Source organism: Podarcis tiliguerta, assembly GCF_965153285.1.
Source record: "Podarcis tiliguerta genome assembly, chromosome: 2".
NCBI lineage: Eukaryota > Metazoa > Chordata > Lepidosauria > Squamata > Lacertidae > Podarcis > Podarcis tiliguerta.
The window spans coordinates 2,246,860-2,270,747 of record NC_139535.1 but is presented as its reverse complement, the minus strand read 5'-3'; the positions used below and the strand labels follow the sequence as shown (position 1 = coordinate 2,270,747).

At 42.7% G+C, this 23,888-nt stretch overlaps 3 protein-coding genes across 9 annotated transcripts in view; 1 reads left to right on the top strand and 2 right to left on the bottom strand.

Moving 5' to 3' along the window:
• The window catches only part of LOC310670277 (uncharacterized protein), a 99,522-nt gene that overhangs the window by 13,611 nt on the left and 62,023 nt on the right, over positions 1-23,888 (bottom strand). The window lies entirely within an intron of this gene.
• Positions 1,300-23,595, bottom strand: LOC310670199 (vomeronasal type-2 receptor 26-like). 4 transcript variants are annotated; one of them, XM_083425061.1, is made up of 7 exons: positions 9,954-9,983; positions 9,751-9,831; positions 9,322-9,561; positions 5,538-6,326; positions 4,666-4,896; positions 3,389-3,515; positions 1,301-2,781 (listed from the first exon to the last, which is right to left on the bottom strand). In XM_083425061.1, the coding sequence occupies exons 3-7, from the start codon at positions 9,346-9,348 to the stop codon at positions 1,889-1,891; spliced, it is 2,067 nt and encodes a 688-aa protein (XP_083281187.1). In that variant the 5' UTR covers positions 9,349-9,561; positions 9,751-9,831; positions 9,954-9,983; the 3' UTR covers positions 1,301-1,888. The 4 variants fall into 4 exon arrangements, with proteins under 4 accessions (XP_083281185.1, XP_083281187.1, XP_083281184.1 ...); XM_083425059.1 differs by lacking the exon at positions 9,954-9,983 and having other exon boundaries at positions 1,300-2,781; positions 4,720-4,896; positions 9,322-9,613; positions 9,751-9,877; XM_083425058.1 differs by lacking the exon at positions 9,954-9,983 and having other exon boundaries at positions 9,322-9,613; positions 9,751-9,877.
• Positions 18,079-22,064, top strand: LOC310672769 (vomeronasal type-2 receptor 26-like; the record flags this gene model as incomplete). The annotated part of the gene is made up of 3 exons (XM_083430421.1): positions 18,079-18,094; positions 19,007-19,245; positions 21,083-22,064. The coding sequence occupies 3 exons, from the start codon at positions 18,079-18,081 to the stop codon at positions 21,983-21,985; spliced, it is 1,158 nt and encodes a 385-aa protein (XP_083286547.1). The 3' UTR covers positions 21,986-22,064.

Here is a 23,888-nt window from a genome sequence, read left to right as displayed (position 1 = left end):
GAAGATTATTTGATTATGGGAAGGATAAGAATAGATCACTGTTGTTCTGATGATTGTAAGGGGAAGAAACATCTCTTCTGAAACTTTATGGGAGCAGGTGGAGAACAGGAGAAAAACATGTTGACTCAGGAATCTGACATGGTTCAAGGAGGCAGAAAGTGGTGTATGATGGACATCAGAAGAGCCCTGAAGCTGGATCAGGCCTAAGGCCTATAAAGTCCAGTATCCCGTTCTCAAAATGGGCAACCACCTGCCCCAAACAGAAGCCCATAAGCTGGAGATGAGTGCAGCAGCACTTTCTCTACACGTGTTTCCCAACAACTGGTACTCAGAGCATCCTGTCTCCAATATTGGAGGGGAAACATTTCTTCAATTGCCAGGAGCTATTGTCAAATGAAATTCCTCTCCTAGTCCCCCTCAATTTTTCTCAACCAAGTAGCCCAATTTAGGGTTTGGGTGGGCAAGGCATCAAAAGCATCAATTCTTTGGCGATCAGCCTTCTTTATGGTCCAGCTCTCACTTCCATACATCACTACTGGGAAAACCATGGCTTTAACTATACGGACCTTTGTTGGCAAGGTGTTGTCTCTGCTTTTTAAGATGCCGTCAAGGTTTGTCATCGCCTTTCTCCCAAGGACCAGGCGTCTTTTAATTTCGTGACTGCTGTCACCATCTGCAGTGATCATGGAGCCCAAGAAAGTAAAATCTCTCACTGCCTCCATTTCTTCCCCTTCTATTTGCCAGGAGGTGATGGGCCCAGTGGCCATGATCTTCATTTTTTTTATGTTCATTCCAGATAGTTTATTTATTTATAGGATTTACATGAGAAAGTGAACTATTTGGAAAGGTCCTTTATCCCCCAAGACACTTCCTGGACCATAGAGAGCTGGACCATAAAGAAGGCTGATCGCCAAAGAATTGACGCTTTTGAATTATGGTGCTGGAGGAGACTCTTGAGAGTCCCATGGACTGCAAGAAGATCAGACGCATCCATTCTTAAGGAAATTAGCCCTGAGTGCTCACTGGAAGGATAGATCCTGAAGCTGAGGCTCCAATACTTTTGCCACCTCATGAGAAGACTCCCTGGAGAAGACCTTGATGTTGGGACAGATTGAGGGCACAAGGAGAAGGGGACGACGGAGGAGGAGATGGTGGGACAGTGTTCTCGAAGCTACAAACATGAGTCTGACCAAACTGCGGGAGGCAGTGGAAGACAGGAGTGCCTGGCGTGCTCTGGTCCATGGGGTCACGAAGAGTCGGACACGACTGAACGACTAAACAACAACAACAAAGTAATGGTTTCACAAATGAGCTGTAATTGTTTTACCAATGAATTGTTCACTATTCCCTATAATTCTATATTTGTGATGTTCTATTGAGCTATTGTTATTTATTGTTTATAAGCTGCCCTGCAATTCATTTGAATAAAGAGGGGCATAGAAATATAATAAATCAAATCAAATGTAGCTCTCTAAATGCAACGTTATTCGAATTTAGCTAAGTTTATTTAGTACTTTAGCAATTCAGTTTGCAACTTCTAAAGCAGCTTATGCAATTCAGCTAAGAGTAATGTGCAGTTTAACTCAAGAGAGAAGAGGCTGTCACAGGAATGATCTCAAGCAACAATGCTTATCTCCTCAGTTGCTGTTGTTGAAGAACCAGGTATCAGAACCTCTTAGAGGTCTTCTGAATAGTATCCAGAGATCCACCAGTAGATGTCTACCTGCTTTCCATCACATGTGAGGCTAAGGCAACCATGGTAAGCACACTATTGGATCTTTGCCTCGCCATATACATGGCTAGCTGCACATTGCAGCCAATATTCTGGTGTGGACTTCTAACTCTACAGTTCCATGATATCCCTAGAGCGAACAATCAAATATCATATTTAGCTGTTTCTGGTCTTTCTCATGTTCAGATCAGGCCTCAGTATAATAATGTAGCACTTGGGCATGAAGATGCAGCCCAGAAGCCCAGCACTGGAGGCCAACATAGAGAAGACCTGCACGGCTACCATGTATTTCCCCTTGGTGCTCAGGTAGGTGGGCACAAAGGACACCCAAACACTGCAGAAGACCAGCATGCTGAAGGTGATCAGCTTGGCTTCATTGAAGGATCCTGGAAGCTTTCTGGCTAGGAAAGCCACCGTGAAGCAGATGGCAGCCAGGAAGCCCATGTAGCTGAGGGAAACACAAAACATGGCCACAGACCCTTCGTTGCATTGCAGGATGATCTCCCCAGGTTGGGAGTGCATGTCAGAGTCAGGGGAAGGAGGAGATGTCCCCAGCCAGATCGTGCAGATGAGAACTTGTACACTGGAACAGGAAATGACAATGGAGTTGGCCAAACTCTTCCCCAGCCATCTCCTCACCCTGCTCCCTGGCTTAGTGGCCAGGAAGGCCAGCACCACAGTGATGGTTTTTGCCAAGACGGAAGAGACAGCAACTGAGAAGATGATGCCGAAGGCTGTTTGGCGCAAAAGGCAGGTCCCTTTTCTTGGCTGGCCAATGAAGAGGAAGGAGGACAAAAATGAGAGAAGGAGGGAGATGAGGAGGATGTAGGAGAGATCTCTATTGTTGGCTTTGACTATGGGAGTGGCTCTGTATTTAATAAAGATTTCTAACACAATGGCTGTGGTGAAGGATAAGAAGAGGGCAAAGGAAGCCAGGAGGCTCCCCAGAGATTCTTCATAGGACAGGAAGGTGATTATTTTGGGTACACATTGATTTTTGTCTCTGTTTGGATGCTGATCTTTTGAACATTTGGTGCATTTGGCAGTATCTGCAGAGAGAAAAAGAGACTTCAGTATCCTAACTTCAGTTGTAAACCAAGCTAGGCATATGGGGAAGGTAGGCATATGGGAGAGATAAAAAAAGAACACAGTTTTGTTGGGAAAGAGAGAAGCAAAAGTTCACTATCAAAAACATCTCGATCCATGGTCTCATCCAGCAAAATAGATCATAGGGAGCATGGCTAGAAAAGCTTGGCCTGTGAGATATTTCAGAAGCACTTCTATGAAGTGTAAACAGGTGCTGGGAACCTCTGGCCACTGGATTAAACTTAGCTCAGCAGGTCACCCCATTTGGTGATGCCGCTTTTTGAGTTGTGTGATGGGTAGGGCCCAAAGGCATAATTGTGAGCTTAAGGAATGTAGACTTTCACTGACCATCAGCTGATGTCATGTGTGCATGTGTGCATTGGTCAAGGAGGTGGACATGCTTTCCCTCCGTTAAAACTGCTCATCCCTCCTAGTGCTGCTCTTTGAACCTCCAAAAACCCGAGAGGCATTCCACTCATGGGATGCCATTACAAACATCATGCTTAGGCTGGCTCAAACCTTTGCCCCATCCTCCCAGGTAAGACGGTTTTTCCTGAGGTCTTGGCCTACCTTCCTGAGTGGAGATGGTCCCTTCTGAGCAGGGAGTGCAATCATAGCAGCACGGGGGCTTCCCTTCCTGAATCTTCTTGACATATCCAGGGTGACAGCTCTGTGAGCATCTTGAACGAGGCACGGTCTAGGCAGAAATTGAGGAAGGAGAATCAATGAGAAACGATTAGGAGCATTTGTGCTTTTGGAAACAGATCGCAGTGTTTTGGCGGAATTGTGGAAAACATATATTTGCTTCCAATGACCATTAGTGACCCCAGGCCCTATTTTGGCAAGTGATTAATAATTGCCAGCTCTGATTAACATTTGTGGGTGGGTGCAGGGTGTCCCTGTTAGAATTTCTGCTACTTGATTTCAGTCATAGGATTGTTGTCTATCACATGACGGTATATGTTTTGACACCACAGTGTGGGAAGTGATGAAGACAGGATGTTTGTATTACTGTGTTCCGTGAAATGGGACTATTGTCCTTTGTTCTTTTTCTCTTTGCTGTCTGATGCTAGAGAGAGAGGGAGCCATGTTGGAGTGCTCCATGTGTGTTTATATGTAAATAAAGTAGAGAAGCCAAAATGCTGAGTTGCTGAGGTCTGTCATGCGAAATGCACAAACTCTGCAGGTCCCTAAGTGTGCCAGTGTTGGTTGGCATTGGTCACTGTGATGTTCGGGCAGAAGAAAGCTTTTGAAGCTCCTGAACGATCGGCCAGGAGGGAGAGAAAATGCCAGTTGGGCATGTGTCTCTACCAGGATCCTCCTTGAGTGTAGGCTGAACTCCTGACAGTCCCTACAGGAAATACATGCTGTCCTCTGGATATTCTGAACAGATTGGGAAGACCTTACATTTGGGAAAGCTATTTTACTGTGCTTAGGAAAGTCTCCTATTCACTGTGAAATCTTATACATACTCAAGAGGCTGTTCCATTCATCTCAATGACTTCGCTCGAGGGAAGTACAGTGGTACCTCGGTTTAAGAACAGTCCTATTTATGAACTATTTGGTGTATGAACTCCACAAAACCAGTTTCATAGCTTTACCTTGGTCTAAGGATGAATTTGAACAGTGGAAGAGCACCAGTGGCGGAAGGCCTCATTAGAGAAAGCGTGCCTCGGTTTAAGAACAGTTTTGGTTTAAGAACGGACTATCAGAATGGATTAAGTTCGTAAACCGATGTACCACTGTATCAGTAAAATCACAGTCAAAGTCTCATATGTGCTATTCAACAAGCTATTAGAGCCTAACAGTTGTCACAAGTAATAAAATGATATATCATTTCTCCATACCTTCTTAAAGACCAGGGGCCAGACAATTGCTTCTTGGTTGATGGTCAACTTTACCTCTGAGGATGCCTGTTTCTCTACTTCCCCAATCTTCACTCTACCATGAGAGGTATTAGGAAACAGCACCCAATTCACAATATCAAAGTCAGTGGCCAATGCCCCATTCTCATCCAAGTACTGTCCATCAGGTGAAGTATTAGAATAGAGATGCACTTCTTTCAAGAATGGATGAAGCTACAACGACAGAGGAAACTCCAGGACTCAGAGAACATGAAAGCATTTGGGATAATTCACTTTCCCTGTCAGTCAGTCAATATAGACAATACTGTTGGAATATGAGTATTACGCAGCTGCAGACAAGCTGCTCGATGTTTTCATCACGTGATGTGGCTGTCCGTGGGAAAGAATGTCCCAGGCAGTCACAGGGCGTTTCACAGGGGTTTGCTCTTTATGTAATATGAAACCTTCCTGTTGCGTATGTGAAGGAAGTCTCATGGAGTTCCTTGGAGGAGTCTGAACTGAACGGACATGTTTTTTGTACAGTTGCAAAGTCAGAAATAAACTAGATGAAATAGACTTTCTGACTATCTTCTTTCTCCTGCTGGTATGCAGGGGGCGAATGGGGTGTGCATCTTCCTATCAAGATCTTCCTGGACTGCCGGGGCGTCGACAGCCAGGGTAGATCACTGGTAAACAAGCCCCGGGAGCCTGGGAGAAGGGCCAGCCTCTCCCGAGGGGGCAAGTTAGACCAATATAGACAATGCTACTTGTTAGACCAAAGTCTGACTCATTTTAAGGCAGCTTCCTATGTTCCTAAAATGGTGATTCCAGAGCTGGGACAATGAACAGCAGTTTGCAAAAGGAAAAGGACTTACCTGCCATGGCTGAATCTTTTGAAGTTCCAACAGGTCTCCTCCACCCATCAGTGACATCCGCTTTGATCTGGATGAATATGCTGCATGCAAGGCCTGAGCAATGGCTAGGATACTGAAGTAATGAACATAGCTATCTTGGGAATGAACCTGTTCAGTAAATTTCTGCTGCATCATCACATTCTCCGTCTCCCTGCATCTTGTCCAACCTCTCACAGACAAGGCATGTTTGGAATATGAACATTCAAATTCTTCTTGCCAAAGATCCAAAACAGAAGGGAATATTGGTTCGGAGTTGTCCATTTCCATCTTTTTTTTGGTCTTCATTACAAAGGACAAGGAACCATGGGCATACCAGAAGGATTCCGTCTCATAGAACAAGACTGTGTTCTCAAGAGCGGTGATTATCCAGACTTTCCCCCCAGTTTCTATCCTTTCAAGCAAGGTTTGTACCTCCATGATTATAAAAAGTCCATATTGAGAGTCTGTACAGTAAACAAAGACATTGACTTGTCTCCACATGGCAGGGGCTTCATGGGGTAGCCACAGCCAGGTTTGTAGTAGCACTCTTTTTGTGAAGGCAACACAGATTTCCCTTTTGATCATTAGGGATGTCAAGATACTCAAGAACCTTTCTCCATTGTCATTGTCCGGAGCAAAGAGACCAACCCACGTCCACCTGAAATGCAGGAGGAGTTGGGTAATTCCCAGGTACTGAGTTTCTTCCTTTGAGACCATCTGATAGACGAAAGGGGACTGGACTTTATCATGAAGAACAAAGCCATAACTGAGCTGTTAAAGAAAGGAAAACATACAGGTAAAACTATAGAAGTATAATCATGGGAAAAATTATGGAAAGAAAGTGGGAAATTTACGGCTTGTGAAGCGATAAAGGAAAACCTGATAAAGATGTTTTATAGATGGTATTTAACGCCAACCAAAATATGCAAAATGTAAAAATCAAAATCAAATCTGTGTTGGCCGTGTAATCAAGTAGAGGGATACTCATGTATTTGTGAACATGTGATAAAATCAAGGGCTTCTGGGATATGGTGTAGGAGGAGCTGAAGAAAATATTCAAACAAAATGTTATTAAGAAAACAGAAGCTTTTTTACAGGGAATACTTGATACAGATATAGCCAGAGAAAACAAAAAAATATTCTTTTGTCCTACAGGGGCCGTGAGAAATTAATTGCCAAAAATTAGAAAAAAGAAATAACACCGACAAAAAAAGAGTGGCAAGATAAATTATTTGATTATATTGAATTGGTCGGATTGACAGAAGCTATCAGGGATCAGCCCAAACAAAAATTTCAAAAAGACTGGGAAAAATATAGAGAGTATCTTAAAAAGCAGTTCCCTCAAATTAATGCTTGGTCTTGTTTCAATTAACTTCTGCAAAATAAATTAAGGTATGTAAGTCAAAAATAGAAAGCAAAAGAGGTAGTAGGGAATTAAGAAGGTAACAGTTTACCAAAAACGAAAAGAGAACCATGTTGAGGATGAAGGAAGTCAATTGGAAGAAAAGAAGAAAGGAAGTATGGTATATATATTGCTGTTCATTTGTTTGTATAAATTTTTGTAAGTAACAATGTTTTAGTTGTATTTCTCTGCTTTTGGTTTTAGTGTTGATTATGTTTTATTATTATTATGTTTAATGTGTGTATGTGTGTCATAAAATAAATTCAAATAAAGAAGAAAGGAAACTGGTGCTTTGTTTCTCAGGACAAAGACTGGATACCTCTGTGAATTAAACAAAATAAAATAAATATAATGACATTTTTAATTAGCATAAGCCTCAATTTTTTAAAAAAATTATATACAGTCATACCTCGGGTTGAAGTAGCTTTGGATAAGTATTTTTGGTTAGCGCGCTGCAGCAACTTGGAAGTAACGGAGCACGTTACTTCCAGGTTTTGCTGCTCGCGCATGCTCAGACGGTCAAAATGACATCACCCACATGCTCAGAAGCGGCGAATCGCGACCCGCGTCCACGGTTGCATTCGCTTCTGGATGCGAACAGGGCTCCAGAATGGATCCCGTTCGCATCCAGAGGTACCACTGTATATGCAATTTATTTGTCACCTAATGGCAATTGTCTCTAAGCAGTTTAGAAAAACACAATAGAACAAAATTATGAATGCAAAAGTCTAAAATCAAACTTCAATTAAAATGCATCCTGAATTATAATAAAGCCTTCAGTAGGTCTGGGAGGTCAGTCCACCACGACACCCAGAAGGGTTTCTACATCATGAACAGCTCACCCATATTGAAATCCTATGAAAAAATAGAGTTGTGTGTCATCAACAGGACTGCAGCATTAGGACTGTTTTCCAATGGTCCCTATTGAATATGACCACTGCATCTCCAATACCTTTTTCTGAACTTTTTCCAATTCTATAATACACTGTTTGAGTTGTGTCAAAAACCAATGTACGCAGTCTTCCAAAAGCAGTGGCCCCATAGGTCTGTATAACTATATTATGAGATTGACAGGTTTATTTTTAATTCCTTTCCTGATGGTGTACTTAGCATGGAATTTGCTTTTACATGACTGCTGTGCATTGAGGCAACATCTTCACTGACCTGTCTACTAAGACCCCATGGTCTCATTTCTGTTCAGCCAATGCCAGTTCAGAACCCAGGAGCAAACATGTGAAATTAAGGTTGTTTCCCCCCTCAGCGTGCATGAATTCACACTTGTTTACATTGAATTGCATTTGCCTTTTTATTTGGAGTTCTTTGGAGCTCTTCACAATCCGTTTTTGGTGTAACAATCTAGAACAATTCAGTATGATCAGAAGACTTGGCCATCTCACTGTTCACTCCTAAATTCAGATCAGTCCTGATACCAATTATTGAGGTACTCTACATTCAACATCCCTCTGTTTAGAGAAATTCCATTCACCTAGTTGCTGGGTGGCAGTTGTGGTGCCATGCGGCTCATTGCTGGTGTCATGCCATTTCAGTCTCCATTAGCCAGAGTGTGTTTGCTGGAGACAACTTCACACATCCATTCTCTTCAGTAGCTTCAAACAAAGGGCACACACCCAAACATGGATGTCTCCCAGATCAGCAAAGGCATAGACCTTTAATACTATCTTTTTCATTTGACTGAACCAGCAGACATACAGTTTCATGATGCAACCCCATTAATGATTAACCTAGCAAGCTCTTCTTCAGCTTCAGTGGAAATTTCCAACCATGCCTCGTGGTATACAATACAGGCACACTATAAATTTAGTTCCCATTTCAATGTACAGTGGTACCTAGGTTTACGAACTTAATATGTTCTGAAAATCTGTTCTTAAACCGAATCAATTCTTAAACCAAGGCGTGCTTTTCCTATTGAGGCCTCCCTCTGCCGGCGCCATTCCACCATTCGGCTTCTGTTCGTAAACCAAGGTAAAGTTTGCAAACCGGAACACTGCTTTCGGTTTTGCGGAGTTCGTAAACTGAATAGTTCGCAAACAGGACTGTTCGTAAACCAAGGTACCACTGTACATTAAACAATTATATTTAACAGTTCTTGGAGCTGTAAGAAGAGGTAGCAGCCTCGTGGAACACCGGAGGAAACCTTTCCCATGCCAAGCTCAATATCACTAAGAACACTTGAAAGTGCCAATTTCTGGCAGGGCAAAATTTATATAGCAACATGCTACAGAGGCTGCAACTGGTTGGGGGGCAGGGAGCAATAAAATAAATTGCACTAAGCTAAGCATACCTTGTTTTTCTTATGAAATGGCAAATGTTGCTGGGTATGTTTGACTTGAACCCAGTTCTTACCTGTGGTATCTTGTAGACGCCCGACATGCTTGCAATGTGCGTGGAGATATCGGTTTCACCCCCTTCAATAATAGCTAGAAGGTTTCCCCGTCTTCCGCAGCTGTAGTTTGGAAGATTGATTTTCCCACCAGCAAGCAGGTCTGTCAAAGCATCAGTAGTTATTCTTCCATCAAAATAGGTATCATAGATGCTGTAGCCCAGGGTGATGTTGGGTAAGAGCCTGGGGTTACGATTGATCTCCTGAGCAGTAAGTGAGAAGGAAAGAACGTGGCAGTTCCGCAGATCCACCCAGCTGCAAAAAGGTGTGTCACAGAGTCACCCACCATTCAGTGAAAATGAGTTGCGTGCTTGTTTGTATAAATCAAGGCAAACGTGAAAGGAGGCCAGAAAGTAGGACAACGTGGGGCTGAGGTGTACCAGTCTCAGTACCTTTGCAAAGGAGGATGATGGAGGCCCATGTTCTGGTAACCTCCTTGGCCCTCTGGCCAGTTCTGTGTCTACTAGCTGCCCCTGTATCAAAAGATCACTCTGGACATTATATATCTCGCAAAAACTGGTCCCCCAATCATGGTTTGCATGTTTGTAGTGCAATTTGGGAAGAGCAACCACTCACACCAGCCAAAAAGACTTACGGATGTTGAGCTCTGCTGAGCACCTCAGAAAATGTCCCCAGAGCCAATCTTAGCGCACAGGATGCATTTCAGCTGCCTAAGGATAGCAGGCACCTGCAGTTTGAAGTTGCATAGGTTATGTTGTGCCTGGGAGAAGAATTATTCAGTCCTACTGAAGATGGTTTGCTCCAATTATCATTGCACAAATCTATAAAGGAGCAGCCTGCCATACCCTGTCTTCATTCTCCTGGCAAGGGTAGTGAGTCAAACCTGGGAGACTAATTCTGTGGATAAACATCTAGAAGATTATTGTATATTGAGAGTAGGAAGCTTCCCATTATTCATGCCAAGGGCTGTGGTCGGAGCATTCGACTTTCCATAATGTTTTATGAGAGACAATGAGACAACTACAGTGGTACCTCGGGTTACATATGCAACAGGATACATATGCTTCAGGTTACAGACTCTATTAACCCAGAAATATTGCTTCAGGTTAAGAACTTTGCTTCAGGGTGAGAACAGAAATTGTTCTCCGGTGGCGCGGCAGCAGCGGGAGGCCCCATTAGCTAAAGTGGTGCTTCAGGTTAAGAACAGTTTCAGGTTAAGTACGGACCTCCGGAACGAATTAAGTACTTAACCCGAGGTACCACTGTATGGCAATACAGCATTACTTACTTCTCAAAATCGCTTACTGGGGTGCTGGAAAAGCTAAAGGGAAGTTGATTTCCAATTAATCTTGAAGATATAATTCCACTAATGAGGTGATCTCCTTGCCGGTGATAATTAACAGTCAGATTTCTATCTCTGATCAGATTCAGTGGACATTTTGCCTTCTGCTGCATCCCATGGGTTGCCAGAGGCAACAAAAGAAGCAGCGGTATAATCATCATCATCATTTTGGGTCTGCCTGCTACTATTTCCTTGTGACTGTTCCTGTCCACAGAAGCCGCTAATTAGAAGAAATTAGAAAAACCCCTGCAAGACAGAGGCTTCAGTGACTTGACAAATACAAGGGGTGTTCATCTCTGCCCAAATTAGGATTGAAGGGAAGGGCCATAGCTCAGTGATCTTTTTCCCACCCAGAGCATCTTTTTCCCACCCAGAAGGTGTCAGGTTCAGTCTCTGCTACCTGATAACAGGTAGGGCTGAGGATGTCCTCTACCTGGAGAGATGCTGCCAGTCAGTAGATGGTCCTGAGCTAGAAGGCAGCTTCCTATGTTTTGATTGGGTTTTATACTTTCTCCTTCAAATGTTCTATATCTTGGCCCCAAGGTATTTTATACATCAGACTTTTCAAGCATAGTTGAATAAACAACCTCCTGCAGCCCTTAATTGTGAAGTTGACATTATTGTTCCCCAAGGCAATATGTGAAGGGGTGTGGAACTATCTCTTGAACTCTGCAGAGAATAAGAATAAATCACTGTGGTTCTGATAAATGTAAGGCAGTAAATATCTCTTCTGAAACCTTTATGGGAGCAGCTGCATAGAAGAAGAAGAAGAAGAAGAAGAAGAAGAAGAAGAAGAAGAAGAAGAAGAAGAGGAAAGTTTACTCAATACATGGTACAAGGATTGGCCAATCTTTACTGAGGCTAGATCAGGTCAAATTTATATAACACTTTAGTGTAAATAGACCCTCCCAGTGGTTTATAAAAAGCAACCAAAATAATAAATTTTCAATAAAAGACAATGTTGAAAAGTTATTTTAAATATTCAAAATACTGTAAAATAAACAATGGCGCTAAAGATAGATAAAAACACATGCCAACTTCCACATATCTGAACCCTGAATAAAAATGGTTTCCCCAGGGACAAAAAAAGAGACTCCAGTAAAGATTTCAATAGGCAGGGAGTGGCAAAGTGTAAGGGCTGTCAAATTAAATTATTATCAGTACAGAAGGAGTATTATGTGGCAACAGTAACAGTCCCAGTTCTGCAAACAGAATCAGCTGAGTGGACATATACAGAGTGAGGCAATTCTACAAGTCAACTGGTGCCGAGATCTCAGGATTCATTATTATTTTTTCGTAACACTTTGCATTTGGTCCAGCAAGAAACCAGCAACCACTAAAGGGCTGGATCTACACTGATCTAAAAAGCTAAGAAAAACAAGTTATATAGCTCTCAATTCAATTTTGCATTTACTGCTGTACAGAGCCCCCCGGTGTCATATTTTTATAACACATTTATAACTCAGCAGTCTAAATCAGTCCTAGATCTGAGGATAGAATTATTATAAGCTGACAAGGTCTTACTCCTGACAGTCACTTCTGAACTCACTGCAGTTTCTGGATCAGACACAAAGGAAGACCCACATTGCAGTAATCCAATCTTGAACTCAAGGCTGTGCGCTGCCTGATGCTATGTGCTCGATATGTTAGACTAAAGACCATGTGAGACAGTCCAAGGGTTGCCATGGAGGTCCCAATGTGGCTCCATGGCAACCTCTACATGATTATGGTCCTCCAACATCATGCCAGAGACCACCTTAGCCAAGAGAGAATGGCAATAGTCATTTATAGTGCATTTTTCTAGTCTGCTTCTGACCCTTGTAAGCTGCCAACTCTGGCCTGGCTCCCCAGTAACTGAAGAAGCAGCTCTTGGCTTGGAGACCACCACCGCTTCCTTCAAGTTTGTGTCCCATACTTTGGGGAGCATGTCACTTCCAAGTCTCAGAGACAAATCATTCTTTAGTTGAATTCCACTGGAATTAGGGTGACCGCCTTTCTTGATAGATCAACAGGCAAACATTAAGCAAACATTTGAATCCACCTTCTCCAGTTCAAAGCAGCCTCTATAGCCAAGGGTCAGGAGGATCAGGAAGGTGGCGTTGGGTAACACCTTGCAGGAGTCAGGTTGGGGAAGCTTGTATGGTATGTTTTGCAGATCCCTGAAGCAGTTGTAGGACTTCAGCTGTGTTCACTTTACAGATTAAATAGCTTTATAGCACGTGTTGATTCCCCCTCTTTTTCCTTGGTTTGTCTATTTATTGATTGCTGAAAATTTAGGGGGCGTAGGTGGCACAGTCCCAAAGACACCAGTAATCAACCATTTGAACCCCCAACAGGAATAATCCAATTTATGAGATTTCTATACCAATAATCAACTGTTCTCTGTTAACCAGCTAAAATTTATTTTGTCAAACCTTAACACATACTGGATTTATTTTAATTAAATTCATAGTTTTATTATAAAAGAACATGCAAAAACACAAGCTCTAATACCCTTAACACAACCTGAATATTGATTAAGTATAATGAGTAGAGAGGGGAAAGGTTTCTAGTTCTCCATTGTACTGTAGATTATGGAAACTTGCATATCTATGAAACCCCTTTAAAATATATGGAACTAAATGTTGGTACACAAATTCTTCCCAAGGATTGGAATAAACCTGGGAAATCATGACCCATACCCTCTTCAATTCAAATAGTGATGTCCTAAGAAAAAGTGGGACATTCCGGGATTTTCCGGCTTCTGTAAATTCTGGACTGTCCCTGGAAATTAGGGACACTTGGAGAATGTGATAGACTCATCAGAAACTTGTTCTGAGTTGTGGTTCTAATTTTAAGCTCCCGTTCTGCTTTCTTCCAAGGAATGACAGATTAGCAGTTGTTGTTATTGATTATTATAGATTAGATTGTGTTTATTACTGTATATGTGGAAAAAGCAATAAAGTATGTTCTAAAATGTATCATGGGACGCGGGTGGCGCTGTGGGTAAAAGCCTCAGCACCTAGGGCTTGCCGATCGAAAGGTCAGCGGTTCGAATCCCCGCGGTGGGGTGCGCTCCCGTTGCTCGGTCCCAGCGCCTGCCAACCTAGCAGTTCGAAAGCACTCCCGGGTGCAAGTAGATAAATAGGGACCGCTTACTAGCGGAAAGGTAAACGGCGTTCCGTGTGCGGCTCTGGCTTGCCAGAGCAGCGATGTCACGCTGGCCACGTGACCCGGAAGTGTCTCCGGACAGCGCTGGCCCCCGGCCTCTTGAGTGAGATGGGCGCACAACCCTAGAGTCTGTCAAGACTGGCCCGTACGGGCAGGGGTACCTTTACCTTTACCTTAAAATGTATCATGCCACCCTCACTTTGGGGAGAACATCTTATTCAGTTCTCAAAGAAGAATCAATCTTTGGTTTATTTTGTAGGAAACCATATTTCTTGCTAGATCAAGTGAAAACATTAAGCAACCATCTGAAGCAAACTTCTCCAGTTCCCAGCAGCCCCAGCAGCCTACATAGCCAATGCTCAGGAATGAGAAGTAGTGTTGAGTAGCGTCTGAAGGGCACCAGCTTGGGGAATCTTCTGCTGCACAGTTTTGAGATACTTCTTCTTTGGCGATTACTTGTAGCCACGTAATATTGTCTTCCATAAACACGGTTTTAACAATGAGTCCGTAAGTGACTGTGGAGGTCAATTCTGGATCTACACGTCCTTCCACAGTGGGGACATTGGTTTCCGGGTGGGAGTTGATCACGGTGTGGATTTGCCAAGCGTGCCTTCCTCTTAGCACGTTTCTCCCTTGCTTCCTGAGTTCGAGTGTCTTCAAAGCCCATGACACCTTTGGTAAAGGCTGTTCTCCAACTGGAGCACTCGCAGGCCAGTGCTTCCCAACTGTTGGTGTTTATACTACATTTTTTTAGATTTGCCTTGAGACAGTCTTTAAACCTCTTTTGTTGACCACCAGCATTGCGCTTTCCATTTTTAAGTTTGGAACAGAGCAGTTGCTTTCAGGCAGAATCTGCACAACATGACCAGTCCAACAAAGTTGAAGAATCATTGCTTCAACACTGGTGATCTTTGCATCTTCCAGTACACTGATATTAGGTAGTTCGCCTGTCTTCCCAAGTGAGGTGTAAAAAATTTTGGAGACACCGTTGATGGAATCTTTCGAGGAGTTGGAGATGGCGTTTATAAGTGGTCCATGTTTCACAAGCATATGGTAAGGTTGGTAGTAAAATAGCTTTGTAAACAAGCGTTTTGGTTTCTCTGCAAATGTCCCGGTCCTCTAACACTCTGCACTTCAATCAGGAGAAAGCCGCACTTGCAGAGCTCAGGCGATGCTGGATTTCGGCATCAATGTCGGCCCTTGTGGAAAGATAACTGCCCAGGTAGGAGAAGTGATCAGCATTTTCCAACGTTATGCCATTGAGTTGGATTTTTGGCTCTACAGAGGGGTTATTTTGTACTTGGTGCAGCACTTTGGTTTTTTTGATGTTGAGTGATAGGACAAGCTTTTGGAGGTCATCCTCTGAGCGTGCACACACTACATTGTCATCGGCATACTGAAGCTCTATGACGGAAGTTACGGTAACCTTACTCAATTTGTGATTTCTACTCTGCTGGGGAGGGACGTGGGTGGCGCTGTGGGTTAAACCACAGAGCCTAGGGCTTGCTGATCAGAAGGTCGGCGGTTCAAATCCCCACGACGGGGTGAGCTCCCGTTGCCCGGTCCCTGCTCCTGCCAACCTAGCAGTTCGAAAGCACATCAAAGTGCAAGTAGATAAATAGGTACTGCTCCAGCCGGAAGGTAAACGGTGTTTCCGTGTGCTGCTCTGGTTCGCCAGAAGTGGTTTAGTCATGCTGGTCACATGACCCGGAAGCTGTACGCTGGCTCCCTCGGCCAATAAAGCAAGATGAGCGCCGCAACCCCAGAGTCGGTCACGACTGGACCAAATGGTCAGGGGTCTCTTTATCTTTACCTTTACTCTGGTGGGGAGTTTCCCTTTGATAAAGTGTAGGATCATGGCAATGAAAATAATGAATAGAGTTGGGGCAATAACACAACCCTGTTTAACACCTGATCCCACTGTGAATGGTTCACTTTGAGAGCCATTGTTATCTGCTACTTTTGTTGTCATATTAGCATGGAGGAGCCGAATGATGTTTACAAATTTATCTGGGCAGCCAATTTTCAGAAGGACAGTTCACAGGGCATTACGATTTACAGTGTCAAAAGCCTTAGTCGGGTCAATAAACGTTATATACAGGGGTTGGTTTTGCTCTCTGCATTTTTCTTGAAGCTGTCGAGTGGTGAAAATCATGTCCACTGTCCCCCTAGAAGGCCAAAAACCATTTTGGGATTCAGGAAGGGTCACCTTGGATATTGTTAAGAGACGGTTTGCTAAGATCCTTGCAAGAATTTTGCTGGCCACAGCTAATAGAGAGATGCCTCAATAGTTTCCACAATCAGTTCTGTCACCTTTTTAAAAGAGATTTATAATTTTGGAATCCCTAAATTCTGCTGGGATCTCTTCTCTTTCCCAGATTTTTTTTGATGAGCTTGTGAAGTTGTTGTGTAAGTTCAATTCTACCCACTTTGAAGATTTCGGCAGGTATCTCATCAGATCCACTGGCTTTGTTGTTTTTATTTGGTTAATAACTGTACACAACTCTCCCAGATTTGGAGATACTGCAAGCGGGTTACAAACACCTCGGGTTACAAACACTTCAGGTTACAAACTCTGCTAACCAGGAAGTAGTACCTCGGGTTATAAACTTTGCCTCAGGATGAGAACGGTGGCAGCAGTTCTCTGCTGCTCCAGAGAAGCGGACACGGAGCAATGGATCCAAACTACAAGAAAGAAGATTCCACCTAAACATTAGGAAGAACTTCCTGACAGTAAGAGCTGTTCGACAGTGGAATTTGCTGCCAAGGAGTGTGGTGGAGTCTCCTTCTTTGGAGGTCTTTAAGCAGAGGCTTGACAACCATATGTCAGGAGTGCTCTGATGGTGTTTCCTGCTTGGCAGGGGGTTGGACTCGATGGCCCTTGTGGTCTCTTCCAACTCTATGATTCTATGATTCTAGGAGGCCCCATTAGGGAAAGAGTGCTTCAGGTTAAATACTGTTTCAGGTCAAGAACGGACCTCCGGAACATATGTTTTGCAGGTCCCTGAGTGATTTGCATGACTTGAACTGTGTCCACTTTCCAAAACAAATCTGTTTATAGCACATTTTCACTTCCTTTCCTTCACTTGGAATAATCAACAGGTGCATCTATTACAGGTTCATATTATTATTCATTTTTATCATTATCTTTATTTAAATTTGTTGGTCACTTTATCTTGCCCAGGGCAAGGCAACCCAAAGCAACTTACAGCTAAACAGACAGACTGTGAGAAGAAGATACCATACTTGATGGGCCTTCTGGACTCTTCAGGTCTCAATAAAGTTCACCCAAAGTCAACTTTTCCCCTCTGTGATCCATGTTAATCTATTGAGTCAACATGTTTTTCTCCTGAACTGCACCTATTCCCATAAGCTTTCAGGTGGGAGATTGCTTCCCTGAACAATTAACAAACTACACCGATCTATTCTTGACCCTTATTCTTAACCTTTCCAGAGTCGAAGAGTTCTCCTTGCACACCCTTCAAATGGCGCCTTTGGGAACAAAAACGCAAACATCCCAAACAGGGACATTGGGTGGTTATTTACTCCACTCTGCCTGAAAGGCTTTGTGTATAAAATAAATTGTGTACCACAGAGTCCTGGGGGGCAAGATGTAGGCAGGCAAATGGCTGAGAGAAGACTTGTGCCGCATGATCAGAACATAGGAAGCTGCCTTCTATCTCAGAACTGTCAACTGACTGGCAGCAGCTCTCCAGCTAGAGGACATTCTCAGCCTTAGCTGGGACAGTTAGCAGAGATTCAACCTAGCACCTTCTGAGTTGCGAAACACATGCTGAACCACTGAGCTGTGGTTTTTCACCTTTCACTCTAAAGACAGAACTGTATTTGTCAAGCAACTGCAATATCTGCCTTGCAACAGCTTAGGGTTTCTTCCAATTAGTTGGGAGGACCTGTCACAAGGAGAGTGTAGCAGGTAGACCCAGAATGATAACGCTTCTTCTCTTGCTGCCTCTTGCAACCTACGGGATGCAGCAGAGGACAAAATGCCCACTGAATCTGAACAGGGATCAAAATTCTCCTGTGAATTTTTACAACTCAGGACATTACCTCATTGGTGGAATAATATCTTTAAGTTTCATTACCGACGAAATTTCCCTCACCTTTTCCAGCCCACCCTTAAGTAAGGTTCACTTGTAAGTAATGACTTGTTGATGTATTTTTGTTTCCTCCAATTCTCTTGATATATCTCGGTCAGTCTTTTTTTCCTGGATTCCCTGATAAAGGGTTTTGCTTTTAAACCTGTGAGATGAAACTGACTGAAGGTAAGACAGTCTCTCTTGGGGGCCTGAGCAAGAATGGTGTTGCCGTGGGGTCCTGTGATTTATTTCATTTATTAATTAAAATATTTCTTTGCATCTTTCCACTTCTTGAAAAGTAGCATTTCAATGCCTTTTGACTTTTAATAACAGTAAAAGATTTCAGTCAGACTTGCCCAAGTGTATTATATAAGATAGGAAAATATGTGAGGTATATTTGTTGCAGTAAGAAAAAAAAGGAAATTGATTCTCTCATTGTCTCTCACGGGGCACTGGAGCATGAAAATTGGGAAGTTGCCCACACTCAACTGGAAATAATATTCTAGAGGAGAGATTGGTTCTCTCACAGAGAAAAGTGAATAAGGCAACTCTCCTTCCACAGTAGCAACAACACCATCTATATAAACTGCAAACTTCAAATGTCCACTCTGCTTAGGCAGTCTAATGCAGTCTGTGGAAGCAATTTGGCTCTGTGGACTTTGGCTCTGGTGCCCTACAGAACCCAACTTCACAAAGACTCTTAGCTGCTGTGAAGAGCTACGCTTCCCGTGCCTCCTTTAGAAACATGCAAACCATTATCAGAGGCCAATTTTTGTGAGCTATGCAATACAAGGAGAGGTGCTTGGAAAAAGTGGCAACTGCTAACCATGGGAACTGATGGGTTGGCCAAAGAGGTCTCTAGAAAAGGGGCTGGTTTGTGTTCTTGTCTTCCCTCCATCCTCCTCCTTTCCAAAGATACTGTGGAAACTGATATTGGTAGACCTCTGCCCCACTTTGCCCTTCATACTAGCTTCCTTTCATATTTGTCTTGATTTACACAAAAAAGAATGTAACAATCATTTTCATTGTGACACACTTTTTACAGTTGGATGAGTGGGAGAGTCTGGCAGATTCTTTCCTTCTTGCTTGCCACTCAAGAAATCAATCGGAACCCGAGTATCTTACCCAACATCACTCTGGGCTACAGCATCTATGATACCTATTTTGATAGAAGAACAACTTCTGATGCTCTGATAGACCTCCTTGCTGGTGGGAAAATCAATATCCCAAACTACAACTGTGGAAGGTGGAAAAAGCTGGTGGCTGTTTTTGAAGGGGGTGAATCTGACATCTCCATGCACATTGCAAGTTTGTCAGGCATCTACAAGATCCCACAGGTAAGAACTGGGTTTGGGTCAAACACACTTGGCAATATTTGCTGCCTCATGGAAAAGCTATTATTATTATTATTATTATTATTATTATTATTATTATTATTATTATTTTGTTGTTGTTGTTTAGTCGTTTAGTCGTGTCCGACTCTTCATGACCCCATGGACCAGAGCACGCCAGGCACGCCAGGCACTCCTGTCTTCCACTGCCTCCCGCAGTTTGGTCAAACTCATGCTGGTAGCTTCGAGAACACTGTCCAACCATCTTGTCCTTTGTCGTCCCCTTTTCCATCTTTCCCAACATCAGGGTCTTTTCCAGGGAGTCTTCTCTTCTCATGAGGTGGCCAAAGTATTGGAGCCTCAGCTTCACGATCTGTCCTTCCAGTGAGCAATCAGGGCTGATTTCCTTAAGAATGGATAGGTTTGATCTTCTTGCAGTCTGTGGGACTCTCAAGAGTACATCTGTCAAATTCAGGTTCTCTGTCATATTGCAAAAAGTTGCTAGTAATCTGCCTTCTTTAGTATCTTTCCCCCCTAATTGTTCTGTCCATGTCAAGTGAAATTACACCATTTAAATCCCCCATTTCTGATCAGCAAATTCAAGTTAACCAGTTTCCTTTAAAAAAAAAATAGAATTCTGCCTTTTTCTTTTGGGGTATAAATTCCAATTAAAAGAAGTTTTTCACCTTGTACTGCAATCTGCACTACACTCTTCCTCGATCATCTTTTAAGATTAATTTAGGCTCAATTTTTGGTTTTACGAAAATGACAACACTTCTCTGTTTTGATTTGTCTGCTGTGATGAACTCTATTCCCAAATTTTTATTAATTAGGACTCTTCTATGCCTTTTTGCAATATGGGTCTCTTGTAAGCATATTGCATCTGAGTTCTCTTTTACCATTATATGTTCAATTTTATATCTTTTTGTTTTATTATTCAAACCATTTACATTCCAACTGCACATTTTAAAATCTGCTCTTTGTTTCCCTTTCCTGTTTTGTTTTTTCCTAAAGTCTTGTCTTTTCTTTGTCTTAATTATCTAAAATATCTAATTCCTCCCTGTCCCCCCACCTGTTGCTCTCTCTTCCACACCTCTGGTCACTCCTCACAGTTTGGGTGGTATGCGTGTGTTGTCAAAACCTCTGCCATATCTTAACCAAAATTCTTGCACCTGCTTCTCACTTGTCAGTCTACGTCTTTGTTTCTTGTATGTTGAAGAGATTCCTTCTGAGAACTCCAGTTTGATTTTTATGTTTATTCTGGTTAAGGCGCTTGTCAGAAATTTTTATTTCTGGTGTTTTTGCAAAAGACGTGGGGGACCATTTTGTTCATATACACCGGGTTTCCATCAACCTGGAGTTGCCCACCGTGGCAACACTTTTTGAGGGGGTGCCCTGAACCCTCTGAAAACTCCGGGCTGATCGGATGATCGGCACTGCACTGCTTTTCAAGTTGGCAGGAAACTGGAAGTCACATCATACACAACTTTGAAACATTGCTTTCCGTGAAGTGAAAAGCCATATAGAATTTTTTAAAATAAATAAATGGGTATTTTCTGCATGTGAAATAAATGCTCAACTACTGAGCATTGATTGATTGCAAGAGAGGCCATCGCTGGAGGAGGAGCTACCCCTCACTGATTTACAGCAGCCAACCTGGACACTGGAGTTCTGGGTAGGGTAGGGAATTAAGAAGAAATAGGCTATATAAAAAAACTATTTTATTTCAAAGAAAAAGAAACCTTCTGAGGTTGCACTAACTAAATTTGTCATCATTTGCATAGAAGTATCCAGTCTGGGTCCTGAAAAACAAAGCATCCATTTCTTTTCATTTACTTTCCAGTTCAGTTATGGCTTTGTTCTTCATGATAAAGTCCAGTCCCCTTTTGTCTACCAAATGGCTCCCAAGGAAGAAATTCAATACCAAGGAGTGGTCCAACTCCTCCTGCATTTCAGGTGGACGTGGGTCGGCCTCTTTGTTCCAGACAATGACAACGGAGAAAGGTTCCTGAGTACCTTGACACCTCTGATGATGGAAAAGGAAATCTGTGTTGCCTTCGCAAAAAGAGTAGTACATAAAACTTGGCTGTGGGCACCCCAAGAACCACCTGCCCTGTGGAGACAAGTCAATGTATTTGTTTACTCTGCAGACTCTCAATATGGACTTTTTATAATCCTAGAGGTACAATCCTTACTGGGAAGGATGCAAACTGAGGGGAAAGTCTGGATAACCACAGGTCTTCAGAACAAAATGTTGTTACTTGATAGCGCCTGCTTTCAATATGCCCATGGCTCTTTGTCCTTTGTAATGAAGACCAAAAAAAGGATGAAAAAGGACTACTATTGGCCAACGTCTTCAGCCAGTCTAAGCTATTCGAGAAAAGCATTTGATTGTTCATATCCAAAACATGCCTTATCTGTGAGGAGTTTGACAAAGTGCAGGGAGAAGGAGAATCTGGAGATGTTGCCCCAAGAAGAGAATGAAAGAATCCTGTCCCAAGACAGCTATGTGAATTACTTTAGTATCCAAACTGTGGCACAGGCCTTGAACACTGCATATTCTTCCAGGTCAAAGAGGATGTCGATTGTGGGTGGAGGAGGCAGCTTGGACCTTCCAAGGCTAGAGCCATGGCAGGTATGTCCTTTTCCTTTTCCAACCTGCAATTTGTTGTCCCAGCTCTGGAATCACCATGATAGGATCATGGGGAAACTGTCTTGCACTGAGTCAGACCATTGGCCTCTCTAGCTTAGCACTGTCTACATTGACTGACTAGCAGTGGTTCTCTACTGTTTCTGGAAGGGTATCTTTCCCCGCTCTCCCCACCCTGGAGATGCAATTGGGGATTGGGACCTTTGGTGTGAAAAAAAGATGCTCTGAGAATTGGGCTACCCTTCTTCACTCATCAATTTGCATTCAGAGTTAAGCATTGCAGTGATGCATTTTATTCATTTATTCATACAAATTTATAAGCCACCCTTCATCACATCAACATGATCCCAGGGTGTTTTTCATGCAAATGCAATGAACAGAAAATACAATACAATGTTAAAATAATACAATAACGTTTTTTTTCACCTGCTGGCAGAAATGAGTGTTTTTCTGATCCAGGTTCCTAGGGGACAGGAATCCTCCTAGAGTTGAAGTTGGGACACAACAGAAATGGCCCATCATTTCATGTACAGGAGGCCAGGTTCACAGATTCAGTGCTATATTCCTGCAGACTTGCAGACAGCAACCTACAGACAGACTTCAAAGTCAGCTCAACATAGAGGGAGCTGTAGAGCTGGTTGGAACGAAACTCTAATTCAGAAATTATCTACTTATTATCAGCCTCATACACTGCATAGCGTGGCAATTCAGAAAGGTTCCCAAATCAGGGCAGTTTTGAAATGTCACAATATGCAGAATCTAGATCTAATATGGATATTGGAGCTGACTTTTTACAGAATTTAATAAGCAGGCTAGGACTAGAGGAAAATACTTCAGTGAAGAAGAAGAAGAGTTTGGATTTGATATGCTGCTTTATCACTACCTGAAGGAGTCTCAAAGCAGCTAACATTCTACTTTCCCTTCCTCCCCCACAACAAAAACTCTGTGAGGTGAGTGGGGCTGAGAGACTTCAAAGAAGTGTGACTGGCCCAAGGTCACCCAGCAGCTGCATGTGGAGGAGCGGAGACACGAACCCGGTTCCCCAGATTACGAGACTACCGCTCTTAACCACTACACCACACTCATGCAAGCACTACCATTTTAGACTATCATTAATCAATATGCTTGCAAACTTTTAATAAAGCCATCTTCGTCATTCTTTACATATTTTCTAAACACTATAATCAACCTTTCCTAATATATGCAATTATGCTAACTTTGGTCATCCTCAAAATTCTGAAGCAGAATGAGGGGACCTAACAATCTAGAATGGTCACTACAAGTCCAGATGAGAGAGACAGTGGTTCTTGTTCAGAGAAGTTTAGAAAGCAGAGTAAGAAGGGCTGAACATGGTTTGATGTTCTCTCGGTGCTGGAGACTCCTCTCTCATTACAGCTTCATCCATTCTTGAAAGAAGTCCAGTTCTATTCTAACACTTCAGCTGATGGACAGTACTTGGATGAGAATGGGGCACTGACCATTGACTTTGATATTGTGAATCTGGTGCTGTTTCCTAATAACTCTCTTGCTAGAGTGAAAATTGGAAGAATAGAGAGACAAGGGTCCTCAAATCTGAAGTTCACCATTAACCCAGAAGCAATTGTCTGGCCCAAGCTATTTAAGAAGGTAGGAGAAATGTTATGTTATTAACTATTACATCTGCTATGCTCTAACACCATTTTGAATAGTACATAGAAGCACAGAATCTTAGAATTGTAGAGTTGGAAGGGACCCTAATGATCATCTAGTCCAGCCCCCTGCAATGCAGGAATTTGAGGTTATATTATGAAGCATCATGTATATGTTGGTTGAAAGAATGGATGAAATTAGAAAATACAGATTTGTTAGATTTGGAGGGATATGATAATAGATTAGGTTGGCACGCGTATTTATGGAACGCAAAGAAACGAGTGCATAAAGGTTTTGAAAATCATATTATTAGAGCATCTCTGATTGAGGTATGGGGTAGGTATAAAAACCTACTGGAACCAAAAATCCC

Excerpts from the sequence above, each read along its gene's own strand:
- LOC310670199 (XM_083425058.1), bottom strand. The coding sequence starts at position 9,779 with ATGGGCCTCCATCATCCTCCTTTGCAAAG. Across the intron at positions 6,327-9,321 it reads GCGTCTACAAGATACCACAG|CTCAGTTATGGCTTTGTTCT; the intron begins GTAAGAACTGGG and ends TTTCTTTAACAG. Across the intron at positions 2,782-3,388 it reads GACCATCTCCACTCAGGAAG|ATACTGCCAAATGCACCAAA; the intron begins GTAGGCCAAGAC and ends TTCTCTCTGCAG.